At 43.7% G+C, this 16,283-nt stretch overlaps 1 protein-coding gene and 1 long non-coding RNA gene across 4 annotated transcripts; both read right to left on the bottom strand.

Annotated features, from left to right (window-relative positions):
- Positions 1-1,282: 1,282 nt before the first annotated feature.
- On the bottom strand, positions 1,283-16,118 carry ASB8 (ankyrin repeat and SOCS box containing 8). 3 transcript variants are annotated; one of them, XM_020778203.3, is made up of 4 exons: positions 15,987-16,118; positions 9,552-9,728; positions 6,387-6,491; positions 1,283-3,804 (listed from the first exon to the last, which is right to left on the bottom strand). In XM_020778203.3, exons 2-4 carry the CDS (start codon positions 9,681-9,683, stop codon positions 3,175-3,177), a joined length of 867 nt encoding a protein of 288 aa, XP_020633862.2. In that variant the 5' UTR covers positions 9,684-9,728; positions 15,987-16,118; the 3' UTR covers positions 1,283-3,174. The 3 variants fall into 3 exon arrangements, with proteins under 3 accessions (XP_020633862.2, XP_020633869.2, XP_078240809.1); XM_020778210.3 differs by having other exon boundaries at positions 9,567-9,728; XM_078384683.1 differs by lacking the exon at positions 15,987-16,118 and adding an exon at positions 13,529-13,549.
- Positions 4,808-6,158, bottom strand: LOC144586442 (uncharacterized). The gene is made up of 2 exons (XR_013541274.1): positions 5,355-6,158; positions 4,808-5,295 (listed from the first exon to the last, which is right to left on the bottom strand). It is a non-coding gene; the product is annotated as an uncharacterized LOC144586442 (long non-coding RNA).
- Positions 16,119-16,283: the final 165 nt, after the last annotated feature.

Genomic DNA, 16,283 nt, shown 5'->3' with positions numbered 1-16,283 from the left:
CAAAACAGGAAAATGCTACTGTTTATACTGAGGCAGGCTGCAAAGAGGAAAGGGGACTTGCCTCTTCCTCCAGGCCTCCGATAGTCTTCCTACCACCCCCCCCCCAAGAACCTGACTCAATGGACAAGAAGGAAAGGACCTTGTCATCTGGATCAGTGGCTGGTGACAAGCATGTTGCTGAGTAAGTGAATGCTTTGCAGGGTCCCCAACTCAAATTCAGAAAGAAATGAAAGACCTCATTTGCCACAGTGATCAAGTTTGTGGGGCCCACCCAGCCCCACCATCTCTTACGTTAACGTTGAGACCATCCACTTAAACTAGGGTTGGCAAATGGCTGGCCCTCCCGGGTTTGTAGGACTACGGCTCTCGTCAGTGCTAGCCAGAACAGCTAATGATGACGAACGATGCAATTTTACAGTCCAACTATATCAGGAGGGCTATGAAGTGTCCAACCTTATTTTAAGCACTTCCCCCAAAATAGTCTAGGATTAGGCAACAACAGACATTCTAGGGACCCAGTTTGGCCCCATGCATGAGCCACTTTCCTCCTAGGATTTCACCCTTTTTTAATAAACTTGTCTGCTTTCTCCAAAGTTGCCATAATGAGAAAACAGGTTGCTTTTTAAACTGTTCCAGCCACTGTGAATACCAAGAAAGACTCTGCTGGAGTCCTTCCTTTATCCACAGCAACTGCACTGCATAAGCTACTCAGCCAAGAGGAATGAGCACAGAAATTTAGTGAGTTCTTCCATCATGTGAGAAGGAATCAATGGGCAGATCCAACTAAAAATCAGCTGCCACAAAGGGACTGTAGATCACAGCTGCCTCAATAAATTGAGAGACTTATCCAAGGCTTGCCAGTGTCCTCCTACCACATGCCTATAAGCCCATCGGCTCACGCTCTGTTCTGAGAGCTAAAAAACACCATTGCCAATATGCCAACTGTTTTGCTAGGTCAAGAACTGTATATTCTCTCATTCTTGGTTCCTTCTCATCTGAAATGAACCACCTGGTAATTTTCTTACTCTCTTCTGGTATGATCCACTCTCCATTCTAAAAATCACCCTCAACTGCTCGTCCTCTTATTCCATTCCAAGACTATCAGAACAAAGACTTTGGGGTCAGGGGTTGGTAAGGAGGGAAATCAGTCTGTTGGAGACATTTCAACAGGAAACAGGAGAAGGTCATCACCTTGAATCACAAAAAGCAGAAGGCACAGCTATGTTCTAGATTTTGGAATTTAGCACAAAGCATTTGCAATGAAATTACACAGCAGTCTAAATGCTGTCCAGTACACCACCATGTTTAATCAACAGCCTTTTAATATCCAATACATTTGCTCACTGCATGGATCTTCCTCCATGGCATCCAAACCCTTGGATATTCAGAGCTTACAGTGGGATGCAATCCTCACTGGAGCAAGGCTCTTGAAAGCCAAAATATGCTCACTTAGACCTGAAACCCACAGGGGGGGAATTAAACAGCAGGAAAGGAGAAAGAATGCATTGGACTTCACTTATTCTATGGAAACTCTGAATGACAAGATTCTGAAATTTCTGTTGCTGTGTCTGCCTCGAGAGATGGGCAGAGAGAAATGCTTTTCCATAAACATTTATGGCTCTTGTTCACTGCATTTAAAGGTCTCAGAACACTAGACCCACTGTGCAGAGTAGCTGCCCCCCCAAAAGGCCTCCTCCAGATATGCTCGAGTACAACCCCATCAGCCATTTGACAATTCTATCATCTCTACATAAGTGCACTGCATAGCTGAAGCTTCAAGAAAAAAATCAGCACAGCACTAGGAAACTGAAACAATGTGAGGAAAAACTAGGGGTGCAGGTGATCAGGCTGCACACCAATGCTAGGCGCAGGGCAAGAAGCCCTCGTACCACTCTGAAACTGCCAGGCATAAAAGAAAAGCAGGCGCTTAACGCCATACGTAAAACGCACTAGCACACACTTGAGTTTGTGGACAGGCGCTAACTTGCTTCTCACTAAACAACTTTGTGGAATTGGTACACACCCTGGGACCCCTCTCACTAGCACATTATTAAAATGGAAAAGAAGAAGAAAATCTCACGACAGTCTCCATGCCTTTAGACAACCACCCTGCCATGCATCGTTTTATGGGCTCTGATGGGCCCATTTCCTGATTGATCTGAACATACAGCAGAATGAAGTAAGAACAGGGTGCACTGTTTCAGACAGCATCTTCCCACTTGCACATTCCTGAATGCTTCTTTCTATAATAAGCAGACAGAAACAACTGAGCAAAGAAAAGGCTGCTTAGGGACTTCTCTACTAGAGATGCTTTCCTACTTAAGCGAGCATGTCCCTGTCCCTCTGTTCATTTGTCAGTCGGTTTCCAGCCAGTCTGACATGACACAACTCACGCTTATCAAGACAGTGCCACACTTTATTTTGTGGCATGTGTAAAACTGGCCAAAGTCACCACAAAACACTGCTAAGTCTTGATAGAGTTCTCTCTCTCCTGCTTTGTTTGGCACCCATCTGGGCAATAAGAAGTATGACCGAGGCCAGGTTTTAGAGAAAGCCCTACTAATTCTCATGAGAGATGAAGAACTTGCCAAGTCTCTTTGCTCAAGTCCATCAAGCTGTGGCCTTCCCAGAAAGGGACAGTTTACCTCCTGATAGAAAATGAAAGGGCAGGACAGGCTTGTGAACTCGGGAGTAGCAAACTGTTAAGGAGACGTGTCACTAAAGCACTTCACAATCTGTAACAGAAGCCGATGTTCTTTTTCCTCCGACACAGAACCTCCCTAGCCCGCTTCAGCAGCTTGAGAAGAAAACAAAAACAAAGCATTCTCTTTCTGGGAATAGTTCTCAGAGAACATGGGATGGCTCTAGGGACAATCTGAACAGAGATGTCTATTGAGGCCTCTAAGTCACACTGGGCCCGGGAAAGTATCTTCCAACAGCCCGCTTTTTTTTGCACGGGGGGGGGAGAGCCCTTATTACAGGAAAGAGAGAAGCTAAGAGAATTTCAGCAATGCAACAGCAAGGATGAACCCATTTACCTATGAGGTTACAGACAGAGCTGCAAAACCTATTATAGGTTACTATCTACTACCAGTGTGAAGGAGCAGGAAAGGAGCCACACAAAAACATCAATCCATCTGCGTGATTAACAGAGCCCTACAAAGCTCTTAGCTGTCATTTAAGCAAGACATACTCTTTCAAAGACGCTGGCAAAGGCAGCTCCTTCACTGCATCTGGAAGGAACTGGACCCCTAGACTGTGGCGCACCGCGTAGCGCGACAACGTCTTCAAAGTGCCTGGGGCAGAGCACAGCGTGGTCAGCTTTTCACAAAGTTGAGGATCTCGCAAGACTTCGCGGGGCATGGCGCCGTTCTTCCGCAATTCAAAATGTCCGACGGCTCGGTGCAAGAGGTCGAAGCAGGCATCTTCGCGCTCGGTGCCGAGTCCTCTGACCAGGAGGGCTACCAACCGGGAAATGGGGGTCTGCCCTTTCAGATTGACCACACGGACCTCAGCCCCATATTCTAGGAGGATGCTCACACTCTCCAAGTTCCCCTTCATGGCCGCCCAGCTCAGAGGGGTGTCATTGTTGTAATCCAAAGCATTGACAAAGGCGCCGCTTTCTAAGAGTGTTCGGACACATTCGGCGTTGTTCTTAAAGGCGGCCCAGTGGAGTGGAGTGTCTTTGTTCCCATCCAGTGCGTTGGGATTAGCCCCATATTCTAAGAGGATCTCCACACAGGTCTCGTCCTTCTCCGCCGCATAGTGAAGGGCCGTTCGGTTGTATCCATCAAGGGCGTTGACCTGCAAAAGCAGAGAAGGGAGGGTCTTCAGCGTTCACAGTTCAAGATGAGCAGCTGGGAGGAGAAAATGACCTAAAATGCTCCACAAGGAAGGACAGCTTGGTGGAATCTTTTCCATTTTGGGCCTAATGACTCCTTACCTGCTCTGTGCTCCTCATTCTTCTAACAGAAGGTTAGAGACCTCCAGCCCTTAGGCTGACTAAATTCAGCTCAGAGAAAAAAAGGCAGAGAGCTCCTTACCTCTTCACTGGAGTGATTGAGATTTCCCCACATGTTGCTACCCATTTCAAAAAATGAGCATCGGGGGGGGGGGGAGGCTGTTTCCATGTATCTTTGGTAGGCAATTCCAAACAACATAATGATCAAAAATAAATACTGAAAAGAGAAATCCAGGAAGGCCAGATGACACCACAAGAAATACGTTAGGGTGAAGCTTAATCTTTTAATGTCATCCAGCACTCAGAGTAGTCTGCCTCTGACCTAAGACCTGTTACTTGACCATATTAGGTGATCTCAAAGTCCTCAAAGACATTAGGCTGCCATATTTTGTCTGTGTTTACAAGCATGTCTCTGGCCAGAGCAAATGGAAGATGGCTATGGTATGTATTCTGCTCTGGTTAAGAGTCTCCCAGACATATATAAGTAGCAATTTGCTAGAGATTAAGACTTGCTGAAATCCAGTGGGGGCAGTTCTTATGATGTCTGTGCCACTGCCTTGTAAGGGAATGGTCATTTGTATGATTTAGCAGCTTCTCTCAGAAACTTATCCTTTTGTGAATTGATCACTTCACATTAGACCACATTTTGGAAGCTGGCCTTGCCAAGTTGTAAAGTTTTGTGCATTTGGATTAAGGGTCTTGTCAATTTATCACCAATTAGAACCATCTGTGAGAATTTTTGTAAAAGTACTGGAAAAAAAACAGTTTCCTGTTGTGTATCACTGAGCGAACAAAAACAAACCAAGAACAAAAATCACCCATAATTCAGTAAAACCAATATAGGTGACATGGGGCTCAACTGAACTTTGGCAACAGCATTGAGACAAGGGCATCTTGAGCCACAGAACCAAATTACGAGTCACCCTTAAAATGGCCAGGATCCAAAGTGTTGTACTAGCAGATCACCACACCTCGGAGGGCATGAAATTCTGATCAAGTGACACACTTCCTCACCAGGCCTGGCATTTTCAAAACTTGGGAGGGACTTGCAGAGTCCAACTGCACATCACGACAAAAGAATTTTGATTCCTAGATTTTTCACTATGACAATATGTGAACTGCAATATAATAGTAGGTAGCAGCCATTATAAACGTTTAAATGAGACTTTCTTTAGTAGAAATGTTTCCTTGGTTCTATTACATTTATTACAAGTTATTTTTTTAAAAAAATGTATACACACACATTTCTATATCTATATAAAGAAATAATTGTTTTTTAAAAAGCAACCCGAAACTATCTTCCCTTCTCAGCAGCACCTGGTTCTACCTACAACCTTATTTATTTATTTATTTATTTATTTATTTATTTATTTATTTATTTATTGCATTTAACCTTATGCCCTGGTGTTACTCTATCAATAGTTTCTTCTTCCTAGCAAGCAACAGTCAGTGTTGTGGGAGGATGACAAGAAAAACACTGCAGTGACATCGAAATACAAGGTCAGGTGCACTGTATAATGTGAAGAGGGTTAGAAATTAGGTTGCTTTCTTCATCTGGAACCCTAAATTTTTGATAATGTACAGATCTACCTTCAAGAGCAACTGGTAACAATGCGAGATTCTGTAGTTTAAAAGGAAATCACAATAGCCATCATCTCCCACTGGACACACACACACACAAAGCTTTGGGCATATATAAAACAGCCTTTTGGATACTTGCCAACTAGCCGCTCAGAGTGGTATAAATATACCAGATGGGCGGGATATAAATCAAATAAATAAATAAATAGAAACTCAGTATTGAGGCTGTTTTTCAGTGGTGAAACAGGCAAGCAGAGAGTGTGCTGGACAGATTTCTTGAAACATGCATTTATTTTTGAGTTATATATGTATTTCTTTTCTCAAGGGTTTGCTCTTCCTAACTATTTTGTGAGCCAGGGCAAAACGGAGAGGAACTGTGGGGTCCAAAGCCATCCTGTGAGCCTCATGGTTCACGAGAACTAAAACCTGAATCTCTGAAGTCCTACTTCAACACTTCTACAATGACACAAAACTGTGGTGTTACACTTCAGATTACCATTTATGACAATCTACTCAGATTATGGTGCACCTGATCAGGCGGGAAAAAAACATACAGTGTCTGAGCTGCTTCACACTTAACTGAGATGTCCAATGCAGGGGAAAACTAAATACCTTGGCACAGATCTCACCTGGGCAAGTCTCACTTTTAACCTCAGTTTATGAACAATACCGGGGGGGGGGGGGGAGGAAGGACACTGCTAGACTTGCAGAACTGCAGCAAGAATGATGAACAAAACCTGTTACGACATTCAAAAGCACACCACAAACCTCGTTATAAGTGCCTACGCACCACCTTTCTCCATTTTTTCCTGGATCTCTTTGTACAGAGTAGTCAACCTATTACCTCTGCTCCTTTTTCCAGCAGGAGTTCGATGCAGTCAGCGTCAGCAACCATGCAAGCGCAGTGCAACGGCTTCAGGGTGCCGTGCATGCAGTTCACATCTGCACCCTGGAACAGAGAGAGGTGGAAGTGAGGGAGGTTGAGCAACTCTATCCCTTCCTCATTGCTGCTATAAGCAAACCTTTGCAACACACACACACACACGGAAATAGCAAGAGATGCTGAAAGCAAAGGCTTCCTGTTTACACTGCTCTCCAGGACAAAACATTAAAATACCAAGTCTCACCCATGAGAAGCCTGTATATTTATTGCCATTCATGTCACTGCTAAGTATTATTGCATTAACATTCCCAAAACAGATTAGAAAAGAACAGAGAGAACTTTTGTACCCTAATGTTTCCCACCTGCACTGAGCAGGGGAGTGGACTCGATGGCCGTATCGGCCCCTTCCAACTCAATTATTCTATGACCTCAGTTTTTAAAAGTTGAGGATGACAAGAAGGGCATGCCCTTTTCCCATCAAACTGAGCAGGGGTGGCCAAAGCACAGACCTCCCTGTGCAAATTCAGTGGCGACGCTTCAAGGGCAGATGGGGTGGTGGTGGCTTATTGTGACTTTAAGCCCTTAACTGTGAAGGCACACAAGCAAGACACATAAATGGGCCCTGCAATTTATGTCTGCATTTGGTAGCTAAAAATAATTTGTACTAGCCATCAGGAGTACAGTGAAAATGTCACTGAAAACAGAACACATTTTCTTTTCTACAGGGAAAAAAAAGGCTGTTGTGAACTTAACTGCCTAGTTTTTGTCTTTTTTAAAAAAGACTCCTGCCCACGCACTCCACCACCTTAAAAAGTGCCCTCCCTCCTCATTTGCCTCTCCTCCCCTTGTACCTCCACTCTATTAGATTATAACAAACATTACACCTTGTTTAGATTTATGTACAGCACCATCACATTCTTCTAACCACTCCAGAATTATTATTCTCTGGTAATGTTGAAGTCTAGGGGCAAAATAAGAAAGGTACTGGATGACATCTTGGCTTTACTTTCCTTCCATCCAGTTTTTGGCCCAGTGGCTGACTTACCGTCTCTTTAATGGCCTCTTGCATAGTAGACAGCTGGCAATTAATATAGCAATGCAGCTGTCAGTTTCAATCCAGCCCAATGTGGGATCATCCGTCTAAAAGCTGAGCAATCAGAAACTGAAGCAGCCTTTGCTTTGCCCTTTGAGCTAAAGAGCATTTGCGCTTTCCTTTGAAGATGAGAAATATCACACTTAAACAGGCTTGAAGAACTATAGCTTTTTAAAGCCCTTGCCCGTCTACTCCATACATAGACTAATCTACTTGCCTCTGTCTTTTTTAGGTAGTCAAGATCTACAAAGAATATCGCTTCACCCCAACAATGTTACAATAAGGGGGAACCTACTGACCAAGGAAATTGTTTTAAAGTTATTCTCAGTGTGCCCCTTTTGCTGTATTTTATCATCAGTATACAGACAAAAATTGTCTTCAGAGCAATGAAGAGGAACGAACCCACAACTAGATAGTTCCTTGTCCCATACAGAACAATGGCATGGGCTGTATTAGGAGAAAAATGTTATAGTATGAAAGAGCCCCATGGAGCAGATAGGCCCTCTTTTTCTACCTGATGGCAGTTACAAGGCCTGCAAGGAAGACTGGCAAGATCTTACTGTAGATATACAGAGTTCATCTGTTTCCCTTCCCTGCTTGTCACACTTAATGGCCACAATCTGACTGGATTTATTTGGCCATGTGCAGGAGGAATCCTTGAACCTGCAGCAGCTAATTGGCAAGGTGCTGGGATGTGATCGTACCAGCAACCAGCACCTTGTCAATTACTTGCAGCAACTTCTGCAGCTACTCTTGTACGTGTGTAAATATCCAGTGGGATTCTGGCTATGAAGACTACCAAGTCCAGAGAGGAGCCCATGCCCGTGCCCATCCCTGCTGAACTTCATTCATTTCTCACCACTGGAAAGACTATCTGAGGCTGATGGAACTGGGATTCAACTGAGAAACCTATCTACTTTTTTGGAGCATAATAAAAGTTGGACAATCCCAGTCAAACAGACTGAATTGGCCCAAGCAACTTAATGGGTTTAGCTTTCAAGTAAAAGCTTTAATAAAACAATAAAAAAAATCAAGCGTCCAACAGGAAAACACATTATGTTATCTACAGGATACAAATGGCACCCTAACTGCATTGCATATGGCTGGAACCCAACTGTTTCTGGAGAAGTACAGGTTCTCCAACCCTGGCACAAGAGGAAACAGAGGCTCAGGGAAACTACTGCCTAGTACCATTTATGTTTACATGCTGCAGAGGCATGTAACTACTGTATTTTTCGTTCCATAAGACGCACCTCTCCATAAGACGCACCAAATTTTAAGAAGAAAACAGGAAAAAAATAATCTGTTTTCTCCTCCTAAAAATTGGTGAGCTTTATGGAGAAGTCCGTCTTATGGAACACACCCTAGGACCCTTTGGAGGCTCACCCCTCCGGAGGCCAGAGGGGGCAAAATCACCACCTTCTGGGACTTTTCTGAAGCTTCCCAAGCCTCAAAAGAGTCCCAGAAGGTGGCAATTTCGCCCCCTCTGACCCCGGGGGGCAGGGCGAGTCTCTAAAGGGTCCTAGGGTGTGTTCCAGGACCCTTTAGAGACTCACCTGCCCCCTGGGGGGGTCAGGGGGGCAAAATCGCCACCTCCTGAGACTCTTTTGAGGTTTGGGAAGCTTCAGAAGAGTCCCAGAAGGTGGCGATTTCGGCCCCTCTGACCCCCGGGGGGGGAAGGGTGAGTCTCTAAAGGGTCCTAGGGTGTGTTCCAGGACCCTTTAGAGACTCACTCTGCCCCCCCAAGCCTCAAAAGACTCCCAGAAGCTGGCAATTTCGCCCACGCTGGCCCCGTGGGGGGAGGGGAGAACGGCGCAAGGGTTCGGGAAGGCTCACTCGGACCCTTGTGATGCTCCCCCCCACGGGGCCAGCGGGGGTGAAATCGCCGCCTTCGCTCCATAAGACACACAGACTCCCCCCCCACATTTGGGGGGGAGTGCGTCTTATGGAGCAAAAAATATGGTAACTTCAAGACCAGGCTCACAGAGATTTTAGAAACACAAGGTTCAAGAACAAACTTAAAACCTCTTTACCATCTTCTCACATACCCTCCTGATCAGATCTTCAACATTGTCGTGTGGGAAGGATCGGATGGCTGCTATAGTGCGGATCAAACGCTCCGACAAAGAATATTTACTCTGAATGCTCTGCATAATATACCACATACTGGAACTCAGTTTCCTTGGGTTACTTCACATGCTCCAAGTTGGCTGGAGAGGGGAAGACATACAAAGGTTAGCTTTGAAAGGCTTTTGAACACTTATTTCTCTACATGCAATCGTAACGGTTACAAATAAAAAAGGCCTTAGCAACTTCTTACATTTCACCAACAGGAACTGTTTCATCTCTGATACAGGTAGGCCAATCTAGCAACATTTTGGTGTGAAAAATGGAGATATGTTGCATTTAAATAAACCATGAATGCTGGTCAGAAATAAATCGACAAAAGGAGCCTGGCATTTAAAGGCTGACTGGCACCTGCAATATTCATCACTCGACTGTACCAGCCATCACTCCCACCACAATCCTTCCAAAGGGAGTCGTGTTCATCTGCATAGCTCTGGAATCATCATATGATGAATAATCAAACAAGGAGGAACAAGCAGGGTGGATAAATATCAAGGTGTTTTTTAAACATAAAATTGATTTAAATAAATCAGGATTAAAATTATGATTTAATTTTTTTAAAATTATTTTTTTAAATTTAAATTGTCAAAAATAATTCATTTAAAAAATAATTTAATTGAAATCAAATCCACCCAGGGAACCAGTCATAAACCTTGTTCAGAATAGCAATAACATATTAAAAATGAGGGGAAATTCTACAAAATATTTAATTCTGAGACCTGAGAAATATTTAATTCATGACCTGATACAGAGTTATACCATTAAATGACATTGCCCGGCGCTTTCTGTCCTATCAGTAGCTTTCTTGGATTCCAGGAGGAGAGGGATTCTCTCCTCAGTCCATTACTCAGGATCCTTCAGTTGAAGGTGCTAGGGACTGTGATGCAAAATATGCATCGCTGCCAGAGCTGGACTACAACTCCCAGAATCCCCTTCTCAGTATGATCAATATCTCCAGCAGAGGGTCTGGGAGGAGTTGTCCAAAAATAATGTTTCCACTCTCTGACTCTACCATTGTGCTACAGCCTCTCCCCAAAGCAAAGCTCCATGGATTTAAAGGTTTTACTCTTTAAGGGCAATTCCTGAAAAATAACTACAAAATAACATCCAATGCAGATAAAATATCTGTTATTAAGGCAGGGGGTGGGACCCAGATCAAGACATTTTCAACTTTCCCTCTAAGTTGTGTGTGCAGAGCTCCATCAGGGAAGTAGAGTTGGTGCCCGTTTAGTTCCAGTATCAGTTGAAACCCCACTCCCCCCACCCGCACATGGGGTGAGGCTCCCGCGCGGTGGGGCCAAATATTAGAGGAAACGTTGATCCAGGGTCTTTTGCTACTGTACTTCCACTATCTTATCCAAAGCAGAATGCTTCTTCTTTTGAGTGCAAGTTGTTCAGAAAAGCATGCGCTTCATGTGAAGAAAGGGAGACTTCATAGTGCTGAGAATATGAAAGATTTCTGTCTTATGCTTAAAGGACCCAAGATGAAAAATCATAACATAAACGTGTGTGTTCGTAAGAAAAACAGAACTGAAAGAACACAAGGTATTTAAAAGAAACATCCAGATAGAAAGCTAGCTGTGATAACAAGTCTAATGATGAACCCAAACAGAGGAGAGACCAGAAGGAAGGCAGAGGGCAAATTAAAATTAACCTATCTGCCACCAGGGCTTTCTCAAACATTATTTTTGGATTATCACCATTAACATCTTCTGGCTGCAAGACAACTTCAGATTGGTGATTTCCTGTCACAAATCTGGATGAAATTCATTCTCCACTATAGGACATCTAGCAGAGGCTCAGAAAAAAACAATTACTTATCAAAATAGCTGAAACATAATGCAACCCAGTTCAACAATCAGATATGCAGGGCAGATGGCAGCAGGGCAAAAGGACATATTTCAAACACAGGAGCGGATTGCAAGATGAAAACAACAAATTTGAAAATTAAAAAATAAAATCGAATGTCTTGTTCTATCTAGCCTGCAAATTTTGCAACTAGAATCAACCAGAATAATCGTATCTTGGAATAAGCAAGGTTAGACAAGTCACTCTAATGTCCCTTAACCGGCTCGATCAGGAGTCTTAGTGCCAAATTAGGACTTGCAAAATGCCAGCTTACAAATGATTCTTGAGGCTACAAACTTCCAGTGCTTTAATGTAAGTGTTATCTCACTGCAAGTGAACTGAGTGGCATACAGCCCACTTTTAAACTCAAGCTGATGCTGCAACGCAGTGACACATAACAGAACTGCCAGAAGCATTCTTCCCATATACAGACTGTAACTGCTGAGGATTGTATGTAAGATGACTAATGACAGCAAAATTCATGCCCAGTCTTTGAAGAAAATGAGATCAGGACATGTACAGTACAACAAGGATAGATCTAGCTTCCTAATTAGAAAGGAAATCAAACAGTCTGGATAGATAATATACTTTGTTGTTGTTGTTTAGTCGTTAAGTCGTGTCTGACTCTTTGTGACCTCATGGACCAGAGCACGCCAGGCCCTCCTGTCTTCCACTGCCTCCCAGAGTTGGGTCAAATTCATGTTGGTAGCTTTGATGACACTGTCCAGCCATCTGCCCAACCATAATATACTAGCAATTCCCAAATGCCAATTTGCAAGAGAACTGATAGCAAGAAAATGAGAGCCAGCACAGTGGATAGTGCCTCAGACTAAGACTCAGGAGACATGGACTCAAACCCCCACTTGGCCACAGAAACTCATGGTGAGGTGGGGTGGGGGTGGAGATGGCAAGGCTAAAACCCTCTTTGAACATCTCACCTATGCCAAAAAACATGTTAGGATTATCTCAAGTTGGAAGGGCTTGATGATTTGTAACAAAAACACGAGAAACTATGTAACAAGTAATTTAAATTTTTTAATTTATTTACTAAACTTATATACCGCCCACCTAGAACTTATCTACTCTGGGCGGTTTATGTAAAAAATAAACTAAAGGTAAAATCCGAATTAATCATAGAGTCCAAGATGGAAAACGAAAAAGAGGAATGAAGGAAAGATACAGTGCTGCCTTGCAAGACGATGTTAATTCGTTCTGCGAAAATCACTGTCTTGTGAAAACATTGTCTTGCGAAATGCGGTTCGCCACTGGAATGCATTGAAATCCATTTAATGCGTTCCAATGGGGAAAAAATTATCATCTTGTGAAAATCGCCCATAGAGAAACCGTTTTGCGAAGCAGGGACCCAGCTGTCAAAATCGCTGTCTTGTGAAAAATCGTCTCTAAAAAACCCTATTTTGCGAAGCGCAGACTCAGCTGTCAAAATCGTTGTCTTGCGAAAAACAGTCCCGGGAAAAAACTGTCTTGCGAAGCATGGGCCGAAGCATCGTCTAGCGAAAATTGCCCATAGGGAAAACCGTTTTGTGAAGCAGGGACCCAGCTGTCAAAATCGCTGTCTTGTGAAAAATCATCTCTAAAAAAAACTATTTTGCGAAGCGCAGATTCAGCTGTCAAAATCGTTGTCTTTGCGAAAAACGGTACCGGAAAAACACTGTCTTGCGAAGCATGGGCCGAAGCATCGTCTAGCGAAAATCGGCCATAGGGAAAACCGTTTTGCGAAGCGCTATAGCGATCGCAAAAAACCATCGTCTTGCGAATAAACCATTTTGCGAGGTAATTGTCTAGGGAGGCACCATTGTATAGACTAAGTAAAAAGCATTTAACCACCTAAGGTAGTTCTGACAATGAAATTTTCTAATGAATCCACAGAATAAGTAAACATTACAGTGATGCCTCACTTGACAACGATAATCCGTTCCGTTCAAGTCGCTGTTAAGCAAAATTGTCGTCAAGCGAAATTAAAAAACCCATTAGAATGCATTAGAAACCGGTTAATGTGTTCTAATGGGTGAAATACCTCATCATCCAGCGACGATCCTGCATAGGGCAGCCATTTTCCGGTGCCTGTAAAGCGAGCAATCAGTGCTGAAAACAGCGGGGAGCCATTTTACACAGCGGGCAGCTGTTTTGCAACCCGCCGATCAGCTGTTTTAAAATCATCATTAAGTGAACAATTGGTTCCCAAAGCAGGGAACCGATTGTCGTCAAATAGAAAAAGCCCATAGGAACATTCTTAAAAAACCATTGTAAAGCGGATTCGTCGTTTAACAAGGTAATCGTTACGCGAGGCACCACTGTACTTTATGTAAGGGCCATTCCCAACTCACAACCCCTTTTTCTGTCAGATATGCATGTCATGCTCATACATTAAGATACATTTAGTATCTGTACGACACTAATAAATCTAAAGTGGGTGACATTCCTGTAATCATTTTAGTTTTTAGCTCTTAAAATTATATCTGTAAGTCTAAACTGGCAAAGGTTACAAGTAGCTTTTGGTCCATGAGAATTAATCCAAAAGTAAATGTAGGGTGACAACTTTTATTAATTGTTTTAGAAGATGTTGCCGTGTTAGCCTGTTCTCTCATATCAGGCAAAAACAAAATGAAAATACAGTAAAAGCAAACTTTTATTGAAGGTCTGCTTACTCTCAAAGCAAGCTTTCCAGCACTCTTCTTTTTTGGATTTAATATGCAAGCTCAAAAACTTTAAAAGAACTTGAATGTATACTTCCAACACTTGTATAATGTTTACTATAAGATTTTTCTCAGATTCTTTACTAGGTTTTTCTGTTGCAGTATTCATTGTTTTCCTCAAACTACTAAAATATATGAGAAGTGAGGATTCTGCACATTATAACTAAGCCAGAAAATGTGCAGACTGATCCTGTGTATATTTAGTCATGCCTAACTGTACCTAAGAAGATAAACCATATAAATTTATCTTATCAGACTAGGATGTTTAGATTGTAAGCGCCACGTTTATTTGATTGCTGTAAGTTTTTCAGGCTGCTTAGCCGTGTTCTTTTACTTATTTTATTAAAAATATTCCCCCCCTTCTCCTTAAAAAGGACTCAGCAGCTTATGCCATTTAAAAACAAAAGACAATTAAGTATACAAATATTTTAAAAAATCAAACAAATAATACAAAAAAGTAAACAAAATGAACAAAAACAGATTAAAAACAACAAGGTTGCTTTGCTGTGATTGATCACTGGATTTAACCATTCTTAAGCATTTTTCTGTAAAAGGAGTACTCCAGTCTCTTATTGCCATCAAGTATTATCCAACTTATTGCAATGCTAATAGGCTTTTCAAGGTATAGGAAATATTTAAGGAGTAGTTTTACCATTAACTCACATGCATGCATGAACATAAGAGTTTCTGTGGCCAGTTGGGGACTTGATCCCAAGTCCTACCTGTCACTCTCTCCACTACACCACACTGTAATTCTCACAGGCTAAGTAGACCCAGCAATTCTGACCCTTTTCTGAACAAAAGTGAAGGAGGCCAGTAGAGGAGCAAAAATTCCCAAGCGCAGAATTGCAGTGGGTGGCTACAGGTGGGAGGGAACCCTCCATCCCCGTCTCAGGAGGAGAGGGATGGAGCCAGAGGTTGGGAGTTCGATTCCCCCACTGTACCTCCTGGATGGAGAGGCTGGACTTGGATGCTCCTTATGGCCCCTTCCAGCTCTGCAGTTCTACAGCAATGACGACTGCTCAGCAACTTATTTATTTATTTGATTTATTTCCCGCCCATCTGGTCTTGTCGACCAACTTGTGCAAGGATGTATTTTGGCTTCAACATAAGAGCCACCATTTGCAATTGTTCCTTTTCATGTTTCCCCCTCTTACCTCCTTGTCGGCCCCTGCCATAACCCATGCGGGCAGCACGCCTGCCCACTTAGTATAAAACTTCCATGGATCTCATGAAATGGCGAGGCTGCCACCCAAAAACTCCCTGGTGCCATAACAAACGTGTGAAGCCTCTGACGTGCCTTAAGGCTCTTTTGTTTCCCTGGTGACAGCCACCAGCATTTTCACCCTGCTGTTACTTCAGGATTTTCGAATGGACCGCTCAAGGGCTCTCGGCAGCCTCCTTCCCGCCCGCAGCTCCTCCTTTGGGAGTATTCGACCCCTCTTCTCCACCCTCTTGTACAGACCTGCCCCATCATCCGCTTCTACTGGCCAGAATCTCGGGGGTGGGGGGCGGAGGGAGGGCAGAAAGAGAAAAGCTTTGTGCTTTATGGAAATAAATGTCCCGGGAAAAACATGAGTCTAAAGGTGCTCCCAAACGGTGCCAATGCTAGCAAAGGTCACGCGGGAAAAGGAAAAGAGAGAGAACCCCGTGGGCTACCGGAAAGCAGATACACCCCCCTCCTCCTCCTCGAGGCTTACACACACACACACACCGAGATCTGTATAGTGAGCCTATAAGGGGCCTGCCCTGCTTTCGTTCCCGCCCAGCAAAACTCACCGGACCCGGCGCCCATCCGCTCCGCGGCCGCCACCACAGCCCTGATGTCCAACCTTTGTGAACCGGAAGTGAACGCGCCCCTTGGGAAGGCTCAAGAACTATTCCCCCCGTACACACTATATGAAACCAGACCACGGGCTTTTTCTTTCTGCCCGCCTCCTTTACCTCATTAGGCCTCGCCCTTATCACAGGCCTTGTCCAATCAGTCCCGCCTATCTTAAAGAAGGCCCGCCCCCTCCTCCGATGTCTTCCAATCGTTTCACGAATGAAGCGGCTTTCCTAATTGTTTGGGTGGCT

This window comes from Pogona vitticeps, chromosome 2 (genome assembly GCF_051106095.1).
Source record: "Pogona vitticeps strain Pit_001003342236 chromosome 2, PviZW2.1, whole genome shotgun sequence".
In the NCBI taxonomy this organism is placed as follows: domain Eukaryota; kingdom Metazoa; phylum Chordata; class Lepidosauria; order Squamata; family Agamidae; genus Pogona; species Pogona vitticeps.
Note: the sequence above shows the minus strand (reverse complement) of the source record. Positions and strands in the feature narration are given on the sequence as shown.

Coding starts and splice junctions, on each gene's coding strand:
- ASB8 (XM_020778203.3), bottom strand. CDS start 9,683: ATGTGGTATATTATGCAGAGCATTCAGAGTAAATATTCTTTGTCGGAG. Junction 6,492..9,551: donor GGAGGGTATGTGAGAAGATG/GTAAAGAGGTTT, acceptor TCTCTGTTCCAG/GGTGCAGATGTGAACTGCAT. Junction 3,805..6,386: donor TGCTGGAAAAAGGAGCAGAG/GTAATAGGTTGA, acceptor CTGCTTTTGCAG/GTCAACGCCCTTGATGGATA.